The sequence below is a fragment of the Euleptes europaea genome, chromosome 7 (genome assembly GCF_029931775.1).
Source record: "Euleptes europaea isolate rEulEur1 chromosome 7, rEulEur1.hap1, whole genome shotgun sequence".
Classification (NCBI taxonomy): Eukaryota; Metazoa; Chordata; class Lepidosauria; order Squamata; family Sphaerodactylidae; genus Euleptes; species Euleptes europaea.
Window position 1 is genome coordinate 37,800,767 of NC_079318.1, and position 25,888 is coordinate 37,826,654.

General features: G+C 45.2%; 1 protein-coding gene across 4 annotated transcripts in view; it reads right to left on the minus strand.

Annotated features, from left to right (window-relative positions):
* The window catches only part of MDGA1 (MAM domain containing glycosylphosphatidylinositol anchor 1), a 324,727-nt gene that overhangs the window by 218,016 nt on the left and 80,823 nt on the right, over nucleotides 1-25,888 (minus strand). For all 4 annotated transcript variants that reach the window (XM_056853572.1, XM_056853571.1, XM_056853573.1 and 1 more), the window contains exon 2: nucleotides 1,795-1,934. In XM_056853572.1, the coding sequence (XP_056709550.1) occupies nucleotides 1,795-1,934 (140 nt within the window). The remainder of the gene's footprint in view (nucleotides 1-1,794; nucleotides 1,935-25,888) is intronic.

Genomic DNA, 25,888 nt, shown 5'->3' on the forward strand with positions numbered 1-25,888 from the left:
ACCCAGAGTGGAGGAAAGAGATCGTTGCCTCTTCCAAGGCAGAGTGGAGATTTGAACCTGGGTCTCCCAAGTCTAGAATTACCAACCTCCAAGTACTAGCTGGTGATCTCCTGCTATTACAACTGATCTCCAGCTGGTATAGATCAGTTCACCTGGAGAAAATGGCAGCTTTGGCAATTGGATTCTGTGGAATTGAAGTCTCTCCCCTCCCCAAATCCTGCCCTCCTCAGGTTCCGCCCCCAAAATCTCCCACCAATGGCAAAGAGGGACCTGGCAACCCTAGGCCTAGGCCTCAATGGTGCCTGCACGATAGGGTTGCCAGGTACTTCTTAGCCATTGTTGGGAGGCTTTGGGAGTGGAGTCTGGGGAGGATGGGGTTTGGGGAAGGCAGGGACTTCAATGCCTTAGAGTCCAACTGCCAAAGTGGCCATTTTCTCCAGGTGAATTGATTTCTGTCGGGACCTGGCAACCCTACCCAAGTCCTGCTGTAACCACTATATCACGATGGCTGCTTCAGTTTTTATGATTACAGCCTTAATATGTTTACTTGTAATGTATGCTCTGAATAAATGTAAATTCTAAAATTTGTGCTCTGGTTTTCTCAGATTTACTCTCATCATAGTGAGGCACATATATGCAGATTAAATAAACTGGGGTAAAAAAGGCATAATACAGGGTTTTGAGAAAGCTTCTATATATGTGTTTGGGAAGAAAGGGAAACTCTCTGCCAGTTTTGCCATACCTTAATCACATTGGCTTCGGAGAAGGAACTAATCATTGAGTGATCTCATGAATGTCTCCTTGGAGACAATCTGAACCAAATTTGTTAAGGGACAGCCACTTTCCATTAACTGGCCTTTAGAACAAGCCCTAATGCACAGAGGTCATAATATGTGGTCATTTTTTTGTGACAACAGGAGGTCAGGGAGGATATTTAACTCAGATTAATAAGGAACTAGAAAACACCATCTTGAGGACACTTTGTAGGTTTGATTAGGCAGTAGGGAATGGGTGTTTGCTAGACAAATAGCTCTCAAAACTTTACCTTTGGGGGCCGGACTGCTCTCTTTCATTTGGTGTGTCCTATATCTTATGTCAAATAGTTTTCTTGTCTGTGACTCCATGGAGAAATTAGATGCTGACAGCCACTGCATTTCAGCTTGTGTGAGTAGTGAGGCTATGGAAGAGGATATGAAGACAGCAGGAAGAAGTACTGTGGCTTTTTCCTGCTGTTAATGTACTCTGTTCCCTGGAGGCTCCTATTCTCATTCTAACATGCTCTTCCAGGGCCATTTAGGCAGTCCTTGCTGGGTTTTTACAGATGGTATTCCCAAGTGGAGAGTTTTGCCTGCATGTTTCACCTGCTATGTTAGGAACATCTCTCACCCCTGTACAGTGGGACTTCCTAAATGTCAGCAGTTCAACGTCCATCGGCAGCTATGTGATGGCCAATCTGGCAGATGAGCTAGTGAAACTTAGTACAATCAAGTATCTACATCAGAAAGCTTCAAATGAATATGCAGCCCCCCAAAAAAATGGGTTGAAGAAGACTCAACATTTCTGCTAGGGGGAATATTTGCACTATTCAGATTCCCTGTATTCTGTTGATGGAATGCTATCAGTTTTAAGTTTTGCTAGCATGGAAATTGATCCAGCAAAGTGTGTAATGTTTCACTTAATGGGGACATTGGCCATTTCTGGGCTCTATGAACTAAACAATGATTCAGAAGACAACAGCCTTTCTGGCAACATAACAAAGGGACCATAGATGACAGAATGGGCCAGAAAGGTTACCTGTGGCCGTGGGTGCCCTGTAACCAAACACTGCAGAACAAGGGTATCGCCCTCCCGAATAGTGTACACTCGTTCACTGATGTTATCTTCCTTTACGACACATGCCTGTCCAGCATGGATGATCTGTGCCTGAGAAGGAGCTAGGGAAGAAAAGCAAGAGTTAGGGAAGCCACTGACTGTCCATGGGACTTATGTCTACTCAGATGAGGGTTGCCAACATCCAGGTACTAGCTGGAGATCTCCTGCTGTTACAACTGATCTCCAGCCAATATAGATCAGTTCACCTGGAGAAAACGGCCGCTTTGGCAATTGGACTCTGTGGCATTGAAGTCCCTCCCCTCCCCAAACCTTGGCCTCCTCAGGCTCCACCCCAAAAACCTCCCGCCGGTGGCCAAGAGGAACCTGGCAACCCTAACTCAGATGCGTCTCTGCCTTTTTGGACTTGCTGCTGGAGTCTGAAGTTTTCAGAGACTGTTACAGACTCGAGGCTGACCAGTTGTTGCCTTTTAGAATGAATGCCACAAAGGCTAGAGATCACAACAACATGAACATCCAGAAAAGAACATAACTGATATCAACCCTGAGCATAGGATTGTCAACCTCCAGATACTAGCTGGAGATCTCCTGCTATTACAACTGATCTCCAGCTGATAGAAATCAGTTCCCCTGGAGAAAATGGCTGCTTTGGCAATTGGACTTTATGGCATTGAAGTCCCTCCCATTTCCAAACCCCACCCTCCTCAGGCTCCACACCAAAAATCTCCAGGTATTTCCCAACCTGGAGCTGGCAACCCTACCTGAGCAGAATATGCATTAAAAAAATTAGCACTGAATATTCAATTTTGTGTTCCATTGCCAGACAGTAATGCCAAAGAGATACCAACACTTCTACTATATGGCAACATTTGAACCTAACTTACACTTTCCGACCACTGGTCCTAACACTGTCTGACTACTGCAGCAACTCTCCATGGGCCCATGCAGAGGACCTTCTCATGCCTGCTACCTGAGATTCTTTTAAAGGTAAAGATATCAGGATTTCAACATGGAAGCTTGTGAACCCAAGGTTTGTGCTCTACCACTGACAGGTTGCTGAACTGGAGCAATTGTACAAAATAAAAGCAACTTCAGTAAATGGAGAAAACAGACTTTCCACTGAATAAGTGGAAGGATGGTCCAAGCTCGGGGGCGGGGGTGCTTAGGCAAACATTGTCACTTTCGCAATATAAAAGAAAGCCGAACAATAGTAAAAATGGCAGAATGAAGTTGATGACAGGCAATGGAAAATAGAGCTGTCAAGGTAAATGTAAATAGGCACTCTTTACTTCACACTGGTCATAGGGACATGTGGATTATGTGTTTCTGACATGAGTCAAACAGCAGCAAATGGCAGTAAAAGGGGTGATAATCATCCATCAAAAATGATTGTTTGGAATAGCTCTTAATCTATATCCCCATTCCATTCTTTAATTTTGGCATCTGCTTGCTATTTAAACAGAATGGGTTTTGAGGAAAGGGGTGGGGACAAAGATCTTGGGAGGCATGACCACAAAACTACAGAAATACAACCATGCAATGCATGACAGGATCCTATAAAGCTTAACCCCAGTTCTACCAGATAAAGCCCTCACATCCCCAAATAAGAAAATAAGCATAATACCATATGTTTACGTATCCTGGGAGGAATCCAGCATCAAAAGAGGTAATACCATAATGCAGAATAGCTAAATATACTTAATTTAATCCCATTTATTTCAATGACTCTGGACTTGACAATTTTGCATAAGTTTGCACTATAAATAAGGTGATTCTGGTAGTTTTATTTAAATTATGCCTGTTGTAGTTTATTTGCTGTTATATATGTTGGTCCGTTATAGATACCGGTGCTTTCTTTTCCACCTTTTAAAAAGGAAGATACACTATAAATACTTAATAAAAACACATGGTGAAATCAGTTGATTAAGTAATCTTAGATTCAGACTTCTGCCCCTAGAAGATCTTCCATTATCCTTACTTTTATTAAAGTATGGATAATGGAAAATCTTCTAGAGGCAGAAGTCTCTGAATCAAAGCAGACTACCAGCGTATGGGATGAGCTCCAAATCTGCCTAGGGTTTCCAGCCTCCAAGTGGGGCACAGAGTTCTCCTGGAATTACAACTGATCTCCAGACTACAGAAATTAGCTTCCCTGGAGAAAATGGCTGCCTCCCCTTCCCAAAATTTGACTTCCTTGACTCTGCTCCAAATCTCTAGGAATTTCCTCGGCCAGAGTCAGCAGCCCTAATCCTGCCATATTCTTAGTAAGATCAGAGTTGAGATTTATCCCTGCTTTTCTGGGAGAACAACTACAGGGGAGTTACTGAGCAGCATTTGATCTTTCCCCAGCTGAGGTGGGAGGGGGGAGACCACACAGCCCTAGAAGCTGATATCCTTACAAGAAAACATATTTAGGAGAGGGCTTCTTTAGAAGGATCGTGCTGCAGTCCCCCAGCGCCTAGTCTATTTTAAGAAGTTCATTCTGTGAAATTTTCTATGAATGAGGCTGTATGACATTAGCCCAATCTCGTCAGTTCTCAGAAGCTAAGCAGGGTCGGCCCTGGTTTGTATATGAATGGGAGACACCAACAAATATCAAGGTCAGTACACAGAGGCAGGCAATGGCAAACCACCTCTGAACATCTCTTGCCTTGAAAACCCCACCAGGGGTTGCCATAAATTGGCTGTGACTTGATTGCGGGGGGTGGGGGGATCTCACTGTGTATGAGACTCAACCAGATTGTACAAATAAGCATCCAGGAAATCGTAAATTAATTCCAGAGCATAACTGCCTTGCAACACACGCACCTTATATTCTTATACTCCCCAAAACTATGGTGGTCCTCTAGTACAAAACAAGAGTCTGAAAGTGTCAAGGAGAGAATATTTAAATCTAGGATGGGCATCCTGCTAGGAGGCATACCGGGGAATCAGTTCTTTCTATAAACTAGGCACCAACTGAGTTGCACATTACTGGAATTACAAAAAGTCCTGCACACTTTCAAAACTAATCAATATACTGTGGCATAAAATCCACCATGAACCATAGCAATGGTTGCCAACCTCCAGATGGGGCCTGGAGATCTCCCAGAATTACAACCTGTCTCCAGATTGCAGAAATCAGTTCCCCTGGAGAAAATGGCTGCTTTGGAGGGTGCACTCAGCGACCTTATAACCTGCTAAATTCCCTCCCCTCCCCAGGCTCCACCGCCAGGAATTTTCTAATCCAACGTTGGGAACCCTAGCCATAGCCCAATTAATCAGCAGCATGATTTGTTATGCATAAAAAACCTAGGTGTTTTACATTACATTGCAGAACACATATGAACAAGATCGAGTCACAAGAGTAAATGAAGCAACCACACTGATAAACTGGAAAAGATTAATAGTGTGCATAAACCAATATGAAGGGACAATTAGTTTTCTCATGAACTAGCCCCTGCAGGTTCTTATTGAGCCCAAACCTGATAGCATCAAATGTATATATGAATCCCAACTCAGCAACTTCACACCTGAATTTCCCTTTGAAACTTGGTTGCTGAAGTAAGGTAATGTAAATCTGTTACTGGATACATAGGGATGAGGAAATGAGGTGCAAATTTGGCACAAATGTGTCTGTCGGGTGAACTTACCATACATTTTGGGGAGCGACTGTGGTGAGCCAAACCCAGGATTACTTTGCTTGATGGCCTAGTTTAAAGATTGTACCTGGGGTATGTAGGTGACAGCCAGTGGTGTACCATTTCCTTCCCTGTGAGACCTGTCCTGTAGAAGCTGAATCTTGCAATAGATATCCCACCTATCCAGTGTTTCATACATTCATAGAATCATAGAGTTGGAAGGGGCCATATAGGCCATCTAGTCCAACCCCCTGCTTAATGTAGGATCAGCCTAGAACATCCCTGACAAGCGCTTGTCCAGCCTCTGCTTAAAGACTGCCAGTGAGGGGGAGCTCATCACCTCCCTAGGTAGCTGATTCCACTGTCAAACAACTCTTACTGTAAAAAACGTTTTCCTAATATCCAGCTGGTACCTCTCCGCCTGCAATTTAAACCCATTACTGCAAGTCCTATCCTCTGCTGCAAATAGGAACAGCTCCATGCCTTCCTCTAAGTGACAACCCTTGAAATACTTAAAGAGAGCAATCATGTTTGCCCTCAGCCTCCTCTTCTCCAGTCTAAACATTCCCAACTCCCTCAGCCTTTCCTCGTAGGGCTTAGTCTCCAGGCCCCTGATCATCCTCGTCGCTCTCCTCCGCACCCGCTCGATTCTGTCCACATCCTTTTTGAAATGAGGCCTCCAGAACTGTACACAATACTCCAGGTGTGGGCTGAGCAATTATATAAACTATCCAACCAAAATAGAAATACTTTACCAAATTATGTGGAAAAAAGACTGGCTATATTCAGAGTGTCTGTGATATGAAACATGAGATGAGAACTGCCCTGCATTTTAATAACTAGGTAGCCTATTCTAACAGGTGGAACTTTATGAAAGGACAACCATTCTCTGTGGATCATCACACATTTGCTACACAGACGCTTCATCCCCCCCCCCCCCCGTTTCTTTCCATCTGACTGGTGATTTACTGGCAGGATTATTCGACAAGTACTAGCCAAACAGTTGTGGATTAATAGAGTCAATGTGTTTACTAGAATGTGTTAACAGCAAATATGTCAGAGCACATCTCTGCCCCTACTCCCCCTGCCTTCAACATCTGCAGAGACCTCCTGCTATTTTGCTGACAAAAACCCTTGTTGCCATTAAAAAAACTAACATGCCCGAGACAGTGAGTAAAGCTTTGTAGCTGCATGCCAGTAGTGGGAGGATGAAACATATAAACCTAGAAAAAGGTGTTCAGGGCTTGGGGAAAGCTAAACTATGAGACGAGAAAGTCCACATAGAATAGCTCCACTGTTCTACCACCACCGTATTCCCCTCTTAGCCTCTGTTCCATAGTTAGAAGTCTGTGGTTGTCAACATCCAACTAGTTCCATTCTGGGATTTAAAGCTGCGCCATCACAGGTTTTAGGGGCACTTTTATGTGGTTCAGTTACTATGCTGACAGGCCACTTTAAGTTATTCCATCTGACAGCTGTTAATACATGGCGGGCCATTCAAATAAAGCAGCTCACCAAATGGCTCTAGCAATTTTCCGTTGTCTGCCACAAACCATTTCCCCCCTGGCGGCATAACGGAAATGTTCTGACTTGTTGAATGAATAACTGCATACAGACTCATGCTATGTGACAACAGCCACCACTAGGGTTGCCAACCTCCAGGTACTAGCTGGAGATCTCCTGCTATTATAACTGATCTCCAGTTGATAGAGATCAGTTCACCTGGAGAAAATGGCCGCTTCGACAATTGGACTCTATGGCACTGAAGTTCCTGCCCTCCTTAGACTCCATCCCAAAATCCTCCTGAAGAGGGACTTGGCAACCCTAAGCCACCACATCATGTGGCCAAAAATAACCTTCACATGATGGCTGCTAATATGCAAACTGATTGGTAGACATCAGTTTTTCTAGTGGGCCAGCCATGTTAGTTTGTTGCAGGGCAAAGGAACTAGGCCCAGTGGCAACCTAAGGACTAACAACATTTATTTCAGCAAAAATGGGAGTACCTGCACATTCGCCTACCCTTTGCCTGCCACTCTGCCCTCTCTTGCCACGGCAGGGCAGGCTCCAGGTGTCATGCCCTGGGATCTGGCTATAGTCATTGGGGCAGAAAGGTGAAACAGGATCTTGGGTCTGAGGGGATAGGACACTTCAGGATTTGAAAGGGAATATGGTGGCGGCTTGTTTTCAAGGTAAGAAACGTTCAGAGGTGGTTTTCCAGTGCCTTCCTCTGCACAGCAACTCTGAAATTCCTTGGTGGTCTCCCATCCAAGTACTAAGCCGGGCTGACCCTGCTCATAGGGTTGCCAGGTCCCCACCCACCTTCGGCGGGAGGTTTCTTCCCCGATCTTCTGTCCGCGCGCACCAACTTAGACCATTTGAGTGGTCTAAGGCTCCTCGCGAGGCAGCACTTCTGGTTGTAAACAGCGGACGCGTGCATGATTGCCTGCTGGCCCTCAGCTGGTCGGCAGGCAGAGGGGCACATTACTGGGGGTTTGCCCGCCACCAGCGGGCACCTGGCAACCCTACCTGCTGAGCTTCTGAGATCTGATGAGATCAGGCTAGCAAGGGTTAGCCAGGTCATGGCAAAGGGAATATAATGCTATATTAAATGTAGCGTGGATCAGCAGCTATAATTAGGGATGCCCCGAATTCGGTGTCAAATGTGTTCAACAATCAAACTTAACATGTTTGAATGAAGTAATCAGATGTGAGCTGATCATATGGTCTGATCAAATGGCAGCAAACTACTCGAATGCTTGCTAAAGGTTTGCATTGGTTTTTTTGTCAAAACTGAGCATGTGCAAAGTGCAGCCTATTCAAACAGACTGCAGCCATTAACTAAGGATTACTTAAACTATCACTGAAGTGTAGATTTTTTTTAAACACAGCCTTTATTTATAACTGATTTAACTATCTATGACTGTATCCACATATTGAGACACCAATTTCCTTGCATTTTTTTACTGATGTTCCTCTGGAAGGCTTCTGAAGGTTTGTTTAAAAAAATAAAAACCCCAGCAATGACTACTGCATCACTGCAACCTAACATTATGAGAATCAATGCTAGGAACCTGCAGTTCTCTCTTTGGTTGGATTAGGACCCACAGAATCATATGGCAGAAGATTTTGCATGTGTAAACAAGTAAGCAGAATGGGTTGTTCCACTTGAAAGTGCAGCCTGAATACTTACACAAGAGTAACACATGCTATACAACACACGAACACACCAGCAAGAGCAAGCTATGTTGAATACTCTTCTCAGACCACTCTTATCATTATAATGTATGGCCACTTGATTTGATAAGGTTACTTTCTGAAGAAGGGGATGGAGGTGGAATAACCTTTTACGAAGTGGCTATTTTCTCCAGGTGAATTGATCTCTGTCGCCTGAAGATTTGTTGTACTAGCGGGAGATCTCCAGCCACCACCTAGAAGTTGGCAACCCTAATAGCAAAGGGCTACATCACTCCGTCATGTCTCGAGAACCCAGACTACACAAGTGGGATGGAAACTTTGGTGAGGAGGTGCTTTGCAGGTACCACAAAGGTATTAATAACTGGCAAGCCCCCTTCCATTTTTTCATGCAAACTAAAGCAATATTCTCCCCCCAAAATGGGGGAAATATCTCGATTTATTCTGAGCTATTTACAACCCATACCAGACTCATCACTGTCCCAGAAACATCACTGGGAGCACTGTGGGATTGGATCCTCTCATCTGTGGATCCCCAGAACCTCCCCCCAAAACCATCTCACCTGGAAACGCCTGCCGGTAGAGGGAAGAATGGAGGTCTCTCCCTCCCCGTCTTCCCTCCTCTTTGATGCCTGAAATGTTGCTATAAAAGCAATCCAGGCACCAGTGAACCAGAACCAGAAAAGTGGACCACACGGTCTTTCGTGAGTTGCTTCTGGCACCTTGTTTGGACATTATGTGCATGAGGAGATATACAGAGGGTAATATCATGGCATAGCCCATCGGTATACGTACCATCTGTGCATAGGAAATGTGGGGGCATCGTCGTTGTAAAATTTCATAATTAGTGGGTAGACAGGTGACACTCAGCGTTTGAATGAACTATGTGGGTAGTGCCACAGGAAAAACACAGGCATACAAATGTTTGAGTAGGAAACACAGCAGTTAAAAAAATGAGGAATATGCTCCCCTGTGGGGTGGCTTGATTTTAACTTTAGCAGCAGGCTGCCCCTTTCAGAGGGAAAACAGAGCCATCAGCAGACAAATTGCTTCCAGGGAAGTAAAAGAGTCTTAGCAGGAGCTTAGTTCCTATTGCAAGGCTAAAGAGATCTGAGACTTCATGGGGTGGGACAGGCAGTAGAGGAACGACGACTGAGTACCTTTTAACGCACAGTTCAGATATTTATTCTAAGCTACATTTTGAAAGCCTTGAACAGTGCACTGGTGAAAAATAACAGAACTATTGCAAACAGAACTATTGCAAACTATTGCTATTCTAGACACTGGTTTAATAGAATGGATGGAGACTCAGGTAAGAAGAAATAGCTATTTCCTAGAAACATAGGGAGGGTAATAACACAAAAACCCAAAGTTGGGGGTTATTATCTGTCTTCCAAATCCTTTCAAAGATGTCAGTTTAGACATATACCAGTTAATTTTTAAAACAATTTTCTTCCACCCAAGGGTTTTTTTTTTTTGTTTTTTTTTTGAGCTTCCATGAATTACTCTTTCATAAATGGCTGGCTACAGAATTATAGCTAGGGATGCTCAAACACCTACCAATTTGGTTCATGTCCTTTTCATACGGAAGGAACCAATTTTTTTGGTAGTCCGTTTGACTGTTCATCAACCCATTCATGGCTGGTCGACAGGCTGCTTTACTGTATTCCTTCCTAAAACCATGGCATGATTGGCTTTTCCTGCAGCCATTGCCACCACTGTGTTTATCACGCCACTGGAAAGCTTTAGGAAGGTTTTTTTAAAAAATGGTAATTGCTATTTTGTTATCGTGATCTGACATTCTATTGATGTTTTGAGACCATCATAGAAGTCCCAGCTTTCTTTAAAAAACAAAAACAAAAAAAACCTCTCTTCCAAGTATAGGCAGCACCTTTTCTCTTGTAACTCCACAATGGAAGGGATGAGAAACTTACTTTAAAAAGAAAAGAAAATGGAAGCTGGGACTTTGGCAGTCATGCCAATGCACTGCTAGAACTTATGTTTACATCCGTGGAGGACATGAGCCCCCACTGAAGGTAGATACCACCATAGCTACTACAATTCTGTTTCAAAGACCTTAGACATCATATTGCAGGATCCAGTGTGCTGAGCAACAGAGAACAGGTGGGGGAACTGTGTATGAGGCCAAAGCTACTTCCAGAGCAAAAACAAACAAAAAGTTTAGAAGGACGAAGGCAAATCCAGCATGTGACCTTTCTTGGAGGATGAATACCCCCTCCCACAAGAGTCAACTAGACTTGGAGAAACTCCCTCCCAGTTTCAAATATGGTGATTACTTAGGATCTGAGTATGAAAGCAAACTGCACCTGACATCTCATTCTGGCACATGGGGAGACCAACAATTGATGAGCCACATTATAACTCATCAATATACAGGTATTGATCAACAGTTTTGGTTTTCTAGCTAATGAAGTCCTTTGCTGTCACCACTGGTCAAGAGAGACCGTTGCAGAATTTTAAGCACCCAATTCAATTAGTGTTCACTTTAGGGACTCTGGTTCTCATCCCCACATTGTCATATCAGGATTACCCGGGGCGCTTGCTACCCTAGCCACACAACCCGTGGAAATGCCTGCCTCTCATGCTCACTTGCCCGGGGCGCTTGCTACCCTAGCCACACAACCCGTGGAAATGCCTGCCTCTCGTGCTCACTTGGCCTCTACAGCAAGGCTGCTACAAAGCCCTTTGTTTGATGTATTTATACATTAAAATGAAAGGGAAGGAAAGAGAATAAAATATCTTTATGCCCAAAGCAATGTACTGTACAGTATTATTATCACCATAATATGTGAGGTTTATAAGATTTCTGCTATTGGATAGCCATTCTCATAAAAGCAGCACTGGGGAAAGAAATGGGAATTGGGACAATGATTAAAAAAAAACCCACAACCCTTTAATTATATAATGTCAAAACTATAATATTTTATTCCGCATAATACCTCCAGTCAAAGGTAAATGTGTAATCAGAATGCAGGCATTTTCCAGATTAAATTAGAAGAGAAAGGAAAATCCAGGATTAACAGTTTGAAAAGGAACTTGATGTAGGAGACAAATTCCTCAACAGCCAACTGTTTAGTGCCTATAATATTAGATCGCATCCTGCAATGCATACCGTATATACTCGCGTATAAGCTGAGTTTTTCAGCCCAAAAAAAGGGCTGAAAAAGCCGGCCTCGGCTTATACACGGGTCAATACGGTAGGGTAGAGGAGGGGGGAGGGAGGAGGAGGGAGGGGGGAACTTACCGCCGCCACCGCCTCTGCCATCGCCACTGCCATCGCCGCCGGACCCGCGCTGCTTCCCCCGGCCAGGAGTGCCCTGGGGGGGCCTCCTGCGGCCGCGGGAAGGCCCCGCCGCCAGGTGTGTGCGGCTCCCCCTGGCCTGGACTGGCCTGGAAGGGCCTTCTGCAGCCTCGGGAAGGCTGCGCCTCCGTCGCCACCGGGCGCGCCTGGCTCCCCCCGGCCTGGCCGCGGGAAGGCTGCGCCTCTGCTGCTGCCGGGCGTGCCCGGCTCCCCCTGGCCTGGACCGGCCTGGGAGGGCCTCCTGCGGCCGTGGGAAGTCCGCGCCTCCACCGCCGCCGGGCACGTCTGGCTCCCCCCGGCCTCGACAGGCCTGGGAGGGCCTTCTGCAGCCGCGGGGGGGGGCGCCGCCGCCTTCGCCTTCGCAGGCCTGGAGCGAAGGTAAGCCTGCTGGGGGGGAGGGGTTATAAGCCAACCCTCGGCTTATACGCGGGTGCCTATTTTTTCCCCATTTTGGGGGAGAAATTAGGCACCTCGGCTTATACGCGGGTCGGCTTATACATGGGTATATACAGTAACCTGCTTAGGTGTGACCTGTTGCAGCTCAAATGCTGGACACATCTCCTCTGATGCAGCAGGAGATGAGGCAGCCACAGCTCCTCCTGCCCATTCCCTCCCTGCGGTTACCATTTGCCCCTGACCTCACCGGCTAGGGCACAAAGACCTCCTGGAGCACTGCACCGCTGGTGGGGGTAGGGTTGGCATCTCCAGGTTGGGAAATACCTGGAGATTTTGGGGTGGAGCCTGATATGGGCGGGGTTTGGAGAGGGGATGGACTTCAATGCCATAGAGTCCTATTGGCAAAGCGGCCATTTTCTCCAGATGATCTCTGTTGCCTGGGGATCAGTTGTAATTCTGGGAGATCTCCAGCCACCACCTGGAGGTTGGCAACCCTAGGTGGGGGATGGACAGTGGGGGTGGGCATGGGCAGTAGGAGCTACAGCTGCCTTCTCTCCTGCTGCATTGGTGGTGGGAAGTGCTGTCACAGCTGATTTATGGCAACCCCTCATGGGTTTTTTTAGGCAAGAGACGTTCAGAGGTGGTTTGCCATTGCCTGCTTCTATGTAACAAACCTGGGTTTCCTTGGAGGTCTCCCATCCAAATAGTGACCAGAGCCAGCCCTGCTTAGCTTTCATGATCGGATGAGATCAAGCTAGTTTGGACCATTGGGAGGTCTTAAAAGTATGCTTCCAGTGTCCAGATTGAAGGGGGCAGCAATAAAGAGAAGACAAATCCCCAAGGGTAGTGCTTCTTGAGTTTACTACTTTACCACCACTTGTTACTTTAATCAATTTGTTCTCAGGCCAGAACCCACCTCATTATCTGGTACCAACATTAAATCAGTGCTTTATGCAGCTGTGAGCATGTCCACATGGAGGTGCTCATAATCCCTATATGCCACATGGTTATTGTGCTCTACCAGTCAGGATCCCCCATCCACTTAGATAGGGAACTGTGGTCCGTGCTGTGGCTCAGGTTTCCACACGGACTGTGGAGAACTGTTGGTGCCTAGTATGACATAATATAGCTGTTTCCCAAAATAGAAAGAGTGGAATCTTGTGGAAATATTCAACAAAATAGGAAGAGTGGAATCTTGTGCCTGAATATTTCTGATATTCCCCCCTTTTATGGCACAACAAATTCATCAGGTGAACCTTTCTCTATTACTTCAGCTCCATGCTGGAAAAAGCTGTTATTGTCTGCCAAACATTTAGCTGGTTTAAAAGGCCTTTGAAAATATGGCAATCCTGCCCCCGGTTCCATAATATAACCCCCAAATCCCTGACCCAGATGTAAGCTCTTCATTAAGAGCCTCTTTCCTCAAAAAAATGACTTTTGGAACATCTTATAGCATTAACATGAAAGGAGACTCACTTAGCAAGAATTCACAGCTGAGGCCTGTTCACCATGGATTTATTTTAAAACCTCTTCCCTCACAGCTAAGCTAGCCAGATTCTCTGTGAGCGGCTATTTTATTTAAGCTGATTATTTCTTCATTTCATTTTTAATGTTTTAAAAACAATTACGTTGTACACCAGCCCCATTATCAGCCACAATTAGGGTTGCTAAGTGCCGGGTGGTGGCAGGCAAACCCCCACCAATCCACCTGGTTGCCCGTCGACCAGCTGAGGGTCGGCGGGCAACACATGCCTGCACGCCTGCCCGCAGCAGTACATCACTTCTGGTTGTAAACTGGAAGTGCTGCATCGCAAGAGGCCTTTTCCACTCAAACTCCTAGTTTGAGTGGAAAAGGCCTCTTGATGCAGCACTTCCAGTTGTAAACCGGAAGTAATGTAATCGCATCGGCGCAGCCGTGTGCGCGCGCACGATCCCACCTTACCTCCACCCTAAAAACCTTCTGCTGAAGGACAGGAGGGACCTGGTAAGCCTAGCCACAATGGTCAGTTTGCTTTCTAATGTTTTTTTTTTTTTACAAACTCTGCAGTTTCTGTACAGTGCAGTCTCCTGTGGGATTTGTCACGTGGTTTGTTTCTAAAATTAAGTTAATTAACCATAGCCTTGGACTGTTTGGGGTAGGGTTGGCTAGAATACTAGCCTAACTGATCGATCAAAAATTGTCAGTTGACCACTGGCTATTGATCACAGCCAATAATATGAAAATTCCACAGAGTTAAAAACATCTTACTTCTTTACTCTGCTGTGGGGTCATCTGATAGAAATGGCATAATCAAGGGACTCTGCAGGAGCCAGATTCACATATGCAGAAACCTCATTTAAGAGCAGGGCCTTTCTGTCATGCAATTCTCTCCAGGGAGCTTCTGCTCTCTCCCCTCCAAATTAATACAGAAGTCATATAGACAGTGGCGCCCTGAACCTGGGACCTTCTGCATGCCAAAGCAGATGCTCTACCACTGAGCCACAGCCCCTCCTGCTAAACAGAGTTGAGCATTTAGACTCTGTACCTGCATTGCCATGTAGAGGCTCCACGTACTTGTCGTGACTGACCACTTCACTCATACAAGCTGGCATGGGAGTGATCTATTGCAATTTCACAATTTGGATCTATCATGCTCCAGGGATGGTGACCTTACCTCCTTCCCCCCACCTCATTACCACACTTTAGATAGCAAGTCCAAATAGGTGTGGTGTGTTTCCCAAGATCAGGCCTGGAAGATTGGAAACACAAGGAAGTTTAATAAATGAATAAAAATAATACACATGTTCTGTTCAAGCATTCAGGCTGAGCATAGGTAAAAAGAAAAGGTGAAAATACGCAGTCCCCTTTCCCTACACTCAGAACTTATCCTAAAGTTGAGAACAAGCATGGTGTAATGGTTAGGAGTGGTGGACTAATCTGGAGAACTGGGTTTGATTCCGCACTCCTCCACATGAAGCCAGCTGGGTGACCTTGGGCCAGTCACAGTTCTCTCAGAACTCTCTCAACCCTACCTGACCTCACAAGGAGAAAGGGATTGTGATTGAAAGTCGCTTTGAGATTCCTTGTGTGTGTGTGTGTGTGTGTGTGTGTGTTAAGTGCCGTCAAGTCTGTTCCAACTTGTGGCATCCCTATGAATCAATGTCCTTCAAAACGTCCTATCCTTAACAGCCTTGCTCAGATCTTGCAAATTGAGGGCCGTGGCTTCCTTTATAGAGTCAATCCATCTCTTGTTGGGTCTTCCTCGTTTCCTGCTGCCTTCAACTTTTCCTAGCATGATTGCCTTTTCCAGTGACTCTTGTCTTCCCATAAAGTGACCAAAGTATGATAGTGTCATGGCCCAGCCTGGGCTTAGTGCCAGCGAGGACCCCGAGGAGGAGGCCTGTGAAAGCAGACCACAGCCAAGTCCAGACACCCAGTCTGAAGAACAAGTACAGGCACTCCCAGAGACACAGCAGCCTGCTAGCTCAGAGGTACCCCCTGACCTCAGGGCAGTGGATCAGCCTCCGAACCCCAAGTCCCTAACACCCCTGGAAGCACACAGGAAGGGCTGAGAGAGGATTTTCAAGATAGAAGATGCAGCGAGCGGAGCTACAGCTAGAGAGTAATTAATTGCAGGACCCAGCCAGAGACGCAGCCAGTACGTTCCCAGGGCGTGGTATAAAAGCCTGTGGAGAAAGAGTGTGTGGATGTGGACGCAACAAGTTCACTTCACTCTGACCTGTCTGATACTTGACCTGAGAACTCCTGGAATTCTGACCTTGGACTGTGACTGACCTCACAAACCTTTCTGGCTCCCTGTGGACCCTGGCACTCCTGACCACGCTTATCCTGAAGAGAGACGCTGAAACCTGACACCAGAGGCGGTTGTAATAGATAGCCTCAGTTTAGTCATTTTAGCTTCTAGGGTCAGTTCAGGCTTGATTTGATCTAGAACCCACTGATTTGTTTTTGTTTTTTGGAGGTCCAGGGTATCCCTAACACTCTCCTCCAACACCACCTTTCAAAGCGGGGTATAAAAAGTGGGGTATAAAGAAAAGTGGGGTATAAAAACCAACTCTTTTTTTTCTAAATGGTGTTTAATTAGAATAGGCTAGCTTTACTTGAAGTTGTAGTAAAGTTCATCATTACTTTAGTTAAGACTTTTCCCCATTGTCCTTTGCCATGTGGACAAGATGGAGTTCCTAAGTAAATGCTTAGCCAGGCATGGCATGTGGCTCCCTGATCAGAAGCCACAGAAGTGAGTAAGAGAGCTTCTTCTCTGTGTCCATGGGAATTTATAATTAACTTAGGGAAAGTCTATCTCTTCCCCTTCCCTGGTGTCAGTCTTGCTATGTCACCGTCCAGCAAAGTGTGGGGTGGTAAACCATCATCCTGTTTTGGCTTGAATTCTCTGACCTTGGAGCTTAATGCCTCCTTTCCCCAACCCTGTCCTTTCTGCTAGCGACTAGCTTCCGCCTGGGCTGCTGCTTATGGACTGGGTGTATTCCCAATGGCTGAAATGCTGGGGTAAATTCTTGGGTGGGGGGTGTTTCTCCACAGGCTCTTTCTCTGTGTAGGATTGCACTATAAGTCACACAGCTGAACTTTTCCTCTGCCATGTACTGAAGCTGGGGATATTTCAGAAGGAGAATGCAGTGTTCAGGAAAAAAAAACACAAGCTGTCATCTTAGTGGGGCGCAAAACCTGAATTTTATATAGCTGCCACATGTGATAAAATTCCATAGCTTCCTTCCCTTGTAAAGTGTTGTTGGGAAGAAGCACTTTTCAACACAGAAGGGCCAAGGGAAAAGGAGTGCTTAACTTTTCCAGGACAGCATTACAGACCTGTTTTTAACCTCACAAACATAGAACTGGGACCACTTAGCTGTAAAAGTTATAAAAAGCTTTATCTTCTTCAAAAGCATACTCATTCAGCCCCAGGGATGATGCACTATCCCTCCTTTCAGACATTATGCAGAAGCATGAAAATAAGATGTTCGAGCCAGTGATGGTGCTCCTATGGTAACCTGAAAACTACACGAAAGGTTGCTCCTAAGTTACAGACCTTGTTTAAATTATGAGTTTATTTCTTAAAGTGAAATGAACCGACTATGCTCAAAACATCTGGCAGTCAGATGTAGATACTACCAGATGTTGCTTTTGCAATATTAAAGTTATGTTGCGTTGAGAAGCAGCCAATGTTCCTGTTGAAACTTAATCAGAATCAAGCAAAAATAAAAAAATAAAAAATAATAAAGACAGAAAACCAGGTCTGATTCAAGCCCTATGCTTGGCCATTGTGGGGCTGAGGGCTGGGCTAGCAGATCAGCACACTCGTTGTTCTCTCTCTCCCTTCCCAGAGCTGAATTTATTAAATATGAAGTATAGATGCAATATACCTGTGAGTACCAAATGATGGTACCTCCCCCCCGCAAAAATGACAGAAGGGCATCACCTTTGTTCCAGAGGGATTTAGACTGGCACTGTTGGAACCGACCAGGTAGAATATGTTCTCATTTAGCAATTAAGTTTTTATGGAAGAATTGACAGGACTTGTGCCTATCTGAACTGTGCCCTGGAAGACTTTACACTAATCCCAAACACTTAATGTTGATAAGTAGTGATAATGGAATGTTACAACAACAACACATGGCTCAAGCATTCTCTTCTATCTAGTGCAATTTTGTCCAACCCTTCCTTCCATGACTTAAGAGCAGCACACACGATTCTCTCTTCCTCATTTTATGCACACAACACTGGGAGGAAGGTGAGGCTGAAAAGTCATGACTGTAGGGTTGCCAACCTCCAGGTAGTTATCTACTGAAATACACAAGAACCTGTGCTGCAACAATGTATGGCTAAATAAAAAAAAACACTGCACAATAGTTCAACTGAATAATAATATATTGTATATCACCACAATATGCTACATTACCACTAAAGAATCTAATCCTATCACTAGGTAAAGGTCCCCAGTGCAAGCACCGGGTCATTCCTGACCCATGGGGTGATGTCACATTCCAACGTTTACTAGGCAGACTTTATTTATGGGGTGGTTTGCCAGTGCCTTCCCCAGTCATCTGCCCTTTACCCCCAGCAAGCTGGGTACTCATTTTACCAACCTCGGAAGGATGGAAGGCTGAGTCAACCATGAGCCGGCTACCTCAAACCAACTTCCGTCGGGATTGAACTCAGGTCGTGAGCAGAACTTGGACTGCAGTACTGCAGCTTACCACTCTGCGCCAAGGGGCTCCTCACTACCTATATCCATATACAAAATAGATCTCTATGCAATACAATTGAGCTATCGTGCTGTTTTTAATTTAACCTCCAGGTAGTAGCTGGAGATCTCCTGCTATTACAACTGATCTCAAGCTGATAGAGATCAGTTCCCCTGGAGAAAATGGCTGCTTTGGCCATTGGCATTGAAGTCCCTCCCCTCCCCAAACCCCGCCCTTAGGGTTGCCAACTGCCAGGTAGTAGCAGGAGATCTCCTGCTAATATAACTGATCCGCAACCAATAGAGATCAGATCACCTGGAGAAAAATGGCAGCTTTGGCAATTGAACTCTATGGCATTGAAGTCCCTCCCCTCCCCAAACCCCGCCCTCCTCAGGCTTGCCCCAAAAATCTCCCGCTGGTGGTGAAGAGGGACCTGGCAACCCTACCCGCCCTACTCAGGCTCCCCTCCCCAAAAGCTTCCTGCCAGTTGCAAAGAGGGACCTAGCATCCCTATGTGACTGGCCCATGATCTCCCAGCAAGCTTCATGGGAGGGTGGGCTTCCCAGATCAAAGTCTAACCTACCACATCACTAATATCTCAAATATTCCTTGTATGCAAAATCAGGCTTCAGAGGGCTATGCTACAGATCTGTCCACGCTAAATAAAGAATTATATTTTGCTTTATCTCCTCTTTCATTGTCAATTCAAATTGGGTCATTCCAGGGAAGTGTACTCTCTACCTAGTCAGTGAAACTGGAAGAGGAGGAAGTTGGCTATTTTGTGCTCTTTTTCTCTGTGAGATTTGTCCTTATGGTTCTCACAATTATTAAATTTTCCGCATCACAAGGAAATTGAAATTGTGATCTATGAAAAGTGTACACAAGCAGGGAACCCAGTAAGGAAAGGAAAGACACAGAAGAGAACCTGATGGGACAAAGTCACCCACCTCAAGTATAAGCTGTCACTATGTAAACACAGGATTCACTTAATAATTTGGGATCTTTTGAAAGAACAGAGAAGCATAAAAAAGATGACAACCGCAGTGAAAACTGGGAAGAATATGGGGAACTTGCTATACCAGCTGGACTAGAACCATAAGCTCAGGCCCTGAAGACCTAGACTGCCAGCTTTCCTACATTCTGGATTTGAAGCAAGAGGCAGCCAGTATACGTGCTTTGCTTCTGGCAACAGGAAAAAGTAAATCCTAAATCCTGGGGGTTTGGCATTTAATTATAAAATCCACTTTGTTTTTATCCCTGGGTTGATATTTTAGGTTGCATTCAGATGTCTTGTTAATCTCATGGCAAAGAAGTAATAAATCATCTGGCAGAATTCCAGTAGCATCATCTATATACTAATAGCAAAGTCTGCCAAATCTGAGGATACTTAAATCCAGTGACTGGAGCTGTGAACAGGCTAGACAGGTCTTTCTACAAACCTGAAAAATGCCCCAGGTTTGCAGAAAAATGAGAAATTAAAAAAAAAATACTTTGGCTGTTTAAAAAACCGAAAATGATCAAAGGAGAAACTGTAGCTTTCAGCAAAAGGCAGGGGGAGAGGGCAGGGTCCTTTCCAGGCATGTTTTGGCCTTTGGGGCCAGGCCTGGCTAGGGTTGCCAGCTCCAGGTTGGGAAATTCCTAGAGATTTGGGGGTGGAGTCTGAGGAAGGCAGGGTTTGGAGAGAGAAGAGGCCTCAGCCAAATATAATGCCATAGAGTCCACTCTCCAAAACATTTTCTCCATGTGGCCAGATCTCTCTCATCTGGAGATCTGTTGTAATTCTGGGAGATCTCCAGGCTTTACCTGGAGGTTGGCAACTCTAGGGCTGTTTGTGCCTGGATTGGATTGCCGCTCTGCAGGTGCACAGTTTTCTAAAGGAGAGAGGCTATGGGGAGGAAAATGGTGAGAGTCTATGGGGGCTTTCAGGAAAGGGAAAGAGTAAATAGTGTTGAGGGGGAAACAAGATGCCTCCTGCAAGTCCTTGCAGATTCCCACTCGTTCCTTATATATGTGACTACTGTACAGGCATACTCTTATTACATTGGTAATAATGCGGCAAAATATGGCAATGTTTCTCCCTTCAAAGGGATCTTTGGGTTATATTCCATAATGCAGAATAAAAGGTCTCTACTGCCTCCCAAGGAATATATAGAAGAAGCTGGCTCTGTATCTAAATTATCCACAACTCAATTACGGGAGGATGGGAAATAGGAAATGCCGTAAAAATCTATGCCGATGAACTTGTAACTATGATTACCATGTAGAAGGAAATTGCTGAGACCTACTGATCATTTCTGGGGTGCACACCATGCTGTCAAGAGGGTAACACAATTCTAGTAATACTCTGGAGGAGCCATAATTCAGTGGGAGAGCACATGCTTTGCATGCAAGATTTGCTAGGTGTACTCCTTGGCACCTCTGCTTAAAAGTAGCAAGTTGGAGAAAGACTTCTGCACAAGATCTTGGAAGACCCACTGCCAGTTAGAGTAGAAAGGGCTAGGTTTGATGGACCAATAGTTTGATCCATGTAAGGAACCTTCATAATGTTAATGCGTCAACTTTTTATGTTACTACTATACTCCAGCAGTGCAATCCAAAAGAGAAAGGTGTAACTGCTTAGGACTGCATAGTAAGATTACAAAGCAGTGGCAAAACAAAGTGTACTAATTCTCTCCATTCTAGAAGACAGAATTAAGGTCTGATTAAGATGGTACATTAGATGGTTAACACCTATCTGAATGAAAGGAGCACATGGAGGAACTAACAAATTGTCCTCAGATGCCAAAGAATAAAGAGTTAATAGAGTGAGGACAAGAGCCAGTGTGGTGTAGTGGTTAAGAGCAGTGGATTCTAACCTGAAGAACCGGGTTTGATCCCCCACTCCTTTACATAGAAGCCTGCTGAGTGACCTTGGGTTAGTCAGAGTTATCTCAGAACTCAGCCCATGAAGATAGGCAATGGCAAACCATCTCTGAACGTTTCTTGCCTTGGAAACCCTACAGGGTTGGCATAGGTCAGCTGTGATTTGACGGTACACACACACACACACACAAATATTATTTTTAGAGAGCCAGCATGGTGTAGTGGTTAAGAGCAATGGACTCTATTCTGGAGAAAACAGGTTTGATTCCCCACTCCTCCACATGAGGTCTGCTGGGTAACCTTGGTCAATCACAGTTCTCTCACAACTCTCTCAGCCCATGCAGAGGCAGGCAATGGCAAACCACTTCTGAACATCTCTTGCCCTGAAACTCCTATGTGACTTGACGGCACTTTCCACCACCAGAGTGAGGAAGCATCTCCAGTACCAACAGTGTCATCCTAAGAAGTCTGCTCAGAATTCTACTCCACAAAGCGGGGCTTACTCCCAGGAAAGCATCCTTACAATTGCACTGAAAAAGAGGCATTTTGAGAAGGCAGGGTTATTTCTTTCTAGGAAAAGATGGTGGATGAAACCTGCAAGAAGGTCTCTTTCATTATTCCACTGGTGACATTCATTACCCTATCAAGGATGAAGGCTGGAGGCACCACTGAAATTTGAAACAAAACAAATAATCAGATTTCTTCCCCTTCAGCCTGGAGAGCAGGCAAGATATTGATGGGAGCATTTGCAATGGGAAACTCACTCCAGCTTGAGGCTGATTATGGAAATAATAATACACGATCAGTGTCCATTAACTCCATCATGAGGGGTAGAGATCGATAGTGTATTAATGGCTGGAGAAAGACCATTCTGTGCCCGTCGATACGGTTAACACCACAACACAAACAGAGGAAGGAAGAGGAGGCAACAGGAAGCATGTAAATGACCAAGGCTGTTGATGTTTTTGTACTGACAGAATATGCCGTTACTGTCATTATGTGCAGTTTACAGGTGAAGTCCTGACATTTTTACACTTTTAGGATTTTGGTTCAATCAGTTCAGACACTTCTTGAACTAAACCAAAAAAGAAAGCCCTAGGCACTGGAGCCAAGTAAATGAACTTTTAAGGATCAACTGTCTAAGAAAGGGACAGTCACTACAGTTATTTATGCATGGGTACTTTCACTCATGTTCGCTCCCGGTCTGTCTCGGTTGTTCCTTGGAGTTATGCATGAGTTTTCTGTCCATTAGAGATGACCTTGCTGCCAGCCCTCACAAATCCTGGGACTTCCTGTTCCTCTGTTAACCCGATTCTTCCCTCTCCCCTGAGCTCAGCCCGGGTGAAATCCTGGTGCATAAGGCAAAGTGCGGGACATGCAAGCTTGGTTTCTCTCTCAGCCAATTACAAAGCAGCATGTAAAGAGGTGGGAATTCAAATGCTTCCTGCTTCCTCAGAGCTCATTCTGAGCAGAAGAAAGGCTTTTTAAAACTGAGGCTTGGATTTCTCTCCCCCCCTTACAAATTGCTCCGTTTTTTTGTTTTTTGTTCTTAAAATGCATTTTTATGCAGCAATTGGGTTTTTGGGAGGATTTTCTCTCACAGTAAGCTCTACAAAGTAAGCCAATTACAAAGCAGCATTTAAAGGGGTGGGGACTTGATTTGAGCTTAGAGACTGCTTGGGCATAGATTCCCAACAGGAAAGTGTGGGTCCCGCGAGCAACGAACCTCAGGTAAAACTCCCACACGTAAATTACCTATGACTCATTTATGTGTGCTCTTCTTTACTGCCACATGAACAAAATGGCTGCCACCTCCAGCTGTTTTAGAACAAAGAACGCAGTATATATAATGTGTGCATGTACATACCGTATATACTCGCGTATAAGCCGAGTTTTTCAGCCCAAAAAAAGGGCTGAAAAAAGCCAACTCGGCTTATACGCGGGTCAATACGGTAGGCAAGGGAAGGGGGGAGAGAGGGGGAACTTACCGCCGCCGCCGCCATCCCGCACGCCTTCTCTGCAGCCTGGGAGAGGCCAGCGGGGCCTGCCTGTGCTCAGGCAGGGCCCCGCTGCCGCCTCCGGCCTGCGTGCCTTCCCTGCCGCCGCCTCCAGCTGATCAGCGGGCCTCGTCCTCCCGGTGAGTAAGGGGTTCAGGGGCTCTTCTCCCTCCCCCCTAGGGTGGCGCTGGGGTCAGGGTGGGTGTAGAGGGCCCGGGAGGGGGTGGAGCTGGGGTCGGGGTGGGTCTGGAGGGTCGGGAGGCCAGGCGGGAGGGCGACCTGGGGCAGGGGCATTGTGTAAGCCGACCCTCGGCTTATACACGGGTGCCTAATTTTTCCCCATTTTGGGGGTAAAATTAGGCACCTCGGCTTATACGCGGGTCGGCTTATACATGAGTATATACGGTATGTGAGATTTCAGCTTTAAATGAGGACTGTATTATCTTCAGGAACATGGCGTGCTTATTTCTCATTTTAAAAAGATTACCTCATAGGGTTGTCAAGGCAAGAGACGTTTGGGGTTGGTTTGCCATTGCCTGCCTCCATGTGGGCTGAGAGAGTTCCGAGAGACTGGCCCAAGGTCACCCAGCGGGCTTCATGTGGAGGAGTGGGGAAACCAACCCAGTTCTCCAGATTAGAGTCCGCCACTCGTAACCACTATACCATGCTGGCTCTCATTACAAAAAAATATACATAATTTAAATAAAACAACCAGGAAAAAGTACAATAAATAGCATTCTGGGCTAGGCTACTGACTCAGTTCACTCAGGGCCGTAAGGGACAAGGCAAGGGACAAGAGCCCTCTGGCTCTTGCCCTTCAGCTTGCACCAAAGCCTTGCTTCTTTGGCCACATGCAGGCTTAACAGAGGAAGGACAAACGCTCAGCCCAGATTTCATTCACCTGGGGTCACCATAAGTCAGATAAGAGATATTTTCAGCCTTCCTCCCTAATGTGTTTAACTGTCTTATGGATCCCCTCCCCCCTGCACATCATGCATTTGGTATATTTTGGTGTCATAAAAGGGGAGGTACCTTGCTTTAAGATAATTTAATGGTAATTTTTAACTCAAAATATTTGCAACAGACTCTTGACAAGATGCACACTGGGTTAAATCATCACAATATTTTCAAAGTCCTATCAGAATGTGTCTCTGAAAGACTGCCAGAATATTCCTCATTATCTGCAACTTCTATCTAGAAGAGAACCACAAAGCCAAAGGCACCAAAGTACGTGATCTTGCTATTGATTTCAGTGCATTGCATCCACAATAAAATACAATACTTTGCCCGTATATGCTCCTGTTAACAAATGAATGTATTTTGAAGCTTATTATAATGATCTAACACAGTGGGTTTTTTTTTTTTAAGTCCTAATACACCATGAGTATGTCAGCTTCAGGAAGTAAAGGTGACATTTGGTTTATATGCAGAGTTTTTATGCTACAATCTGACATCTGTAAAATGAGAGATAATGGTACATTTATTTATCTGTTTGGTTTCTGTCCTGCCCTATCCCTCTACCTTATGGCTGGTTACCATATTTCCTTTTAAAAATGCAAAGAGAAGGGGGAAAAGCAACTATATTAAAATCTAAGCTATACCCTCATCCCCCAGTGCTAACTTATCCTTATGACAATCTGATGTTGCGGATGTTGCAAGGATAAATGAACTGTGCAGCTACCAAGTATCCAGATAAAAGGGGAATTTCAGCACCAGACAGCAGGAAAGAGAGCAGAATCACAAAAATACTAAATGGGAAAAATCATACAAATACTGAAACACAGAAGTTTACCAAGAGGTGTACCCAGATATCTTGCTGTCTCTTCCTCAGAACTTTTTCCAGTGACCTCATGTCGTAAAGTTGTCCAGGTAAACTGGTTACTAATCAGGAAAAAAATGTTGCTCACAATCTCTTGCAGGTGAACATTTTTACTACCACCACCCCATGTGCTTTGTCATTCTGTCTCTTCTCATGCCTGTGTTGGAGAGCAGATAATTCCCAAGGTCACTGTCAGCGCTGCGTGTTTTATTTTCCTTTTTTCTCTTGCAGCTTTGGTACAACAAACAGTGACTTTTCCTACAAAGATGTTTGGGTCTTGGGATCCAGAATATGGGGTACTTTGAAACTCAGAAGCTATTTTATTGCTGGACTATTCCACAGAGGACATGAAAGAGCCCAGAAACACAGGATTTATCCCTTCAAAGGGAAGAGAAAAATGTCAATTTGCTAATCATCTGTCAACTGGAGTTGTTGCAAAGGTGCATATGAGTGCCCTGATCAATGAAGCACGATGAGGCCTTTTCGTATCAAAAGCCATTGGGCAACAGCTGTGGCTTCAGTGTTGGAAGAAAGACACAAAGACAGAGTGTGGCGTGTGCCATACGGCGGTCCCTGGCAAGCAGGACGGAACACATTCTGGACTTAACAAAAGAGGAGCAGAAGCCTTACAATTAAAATTTTAAAA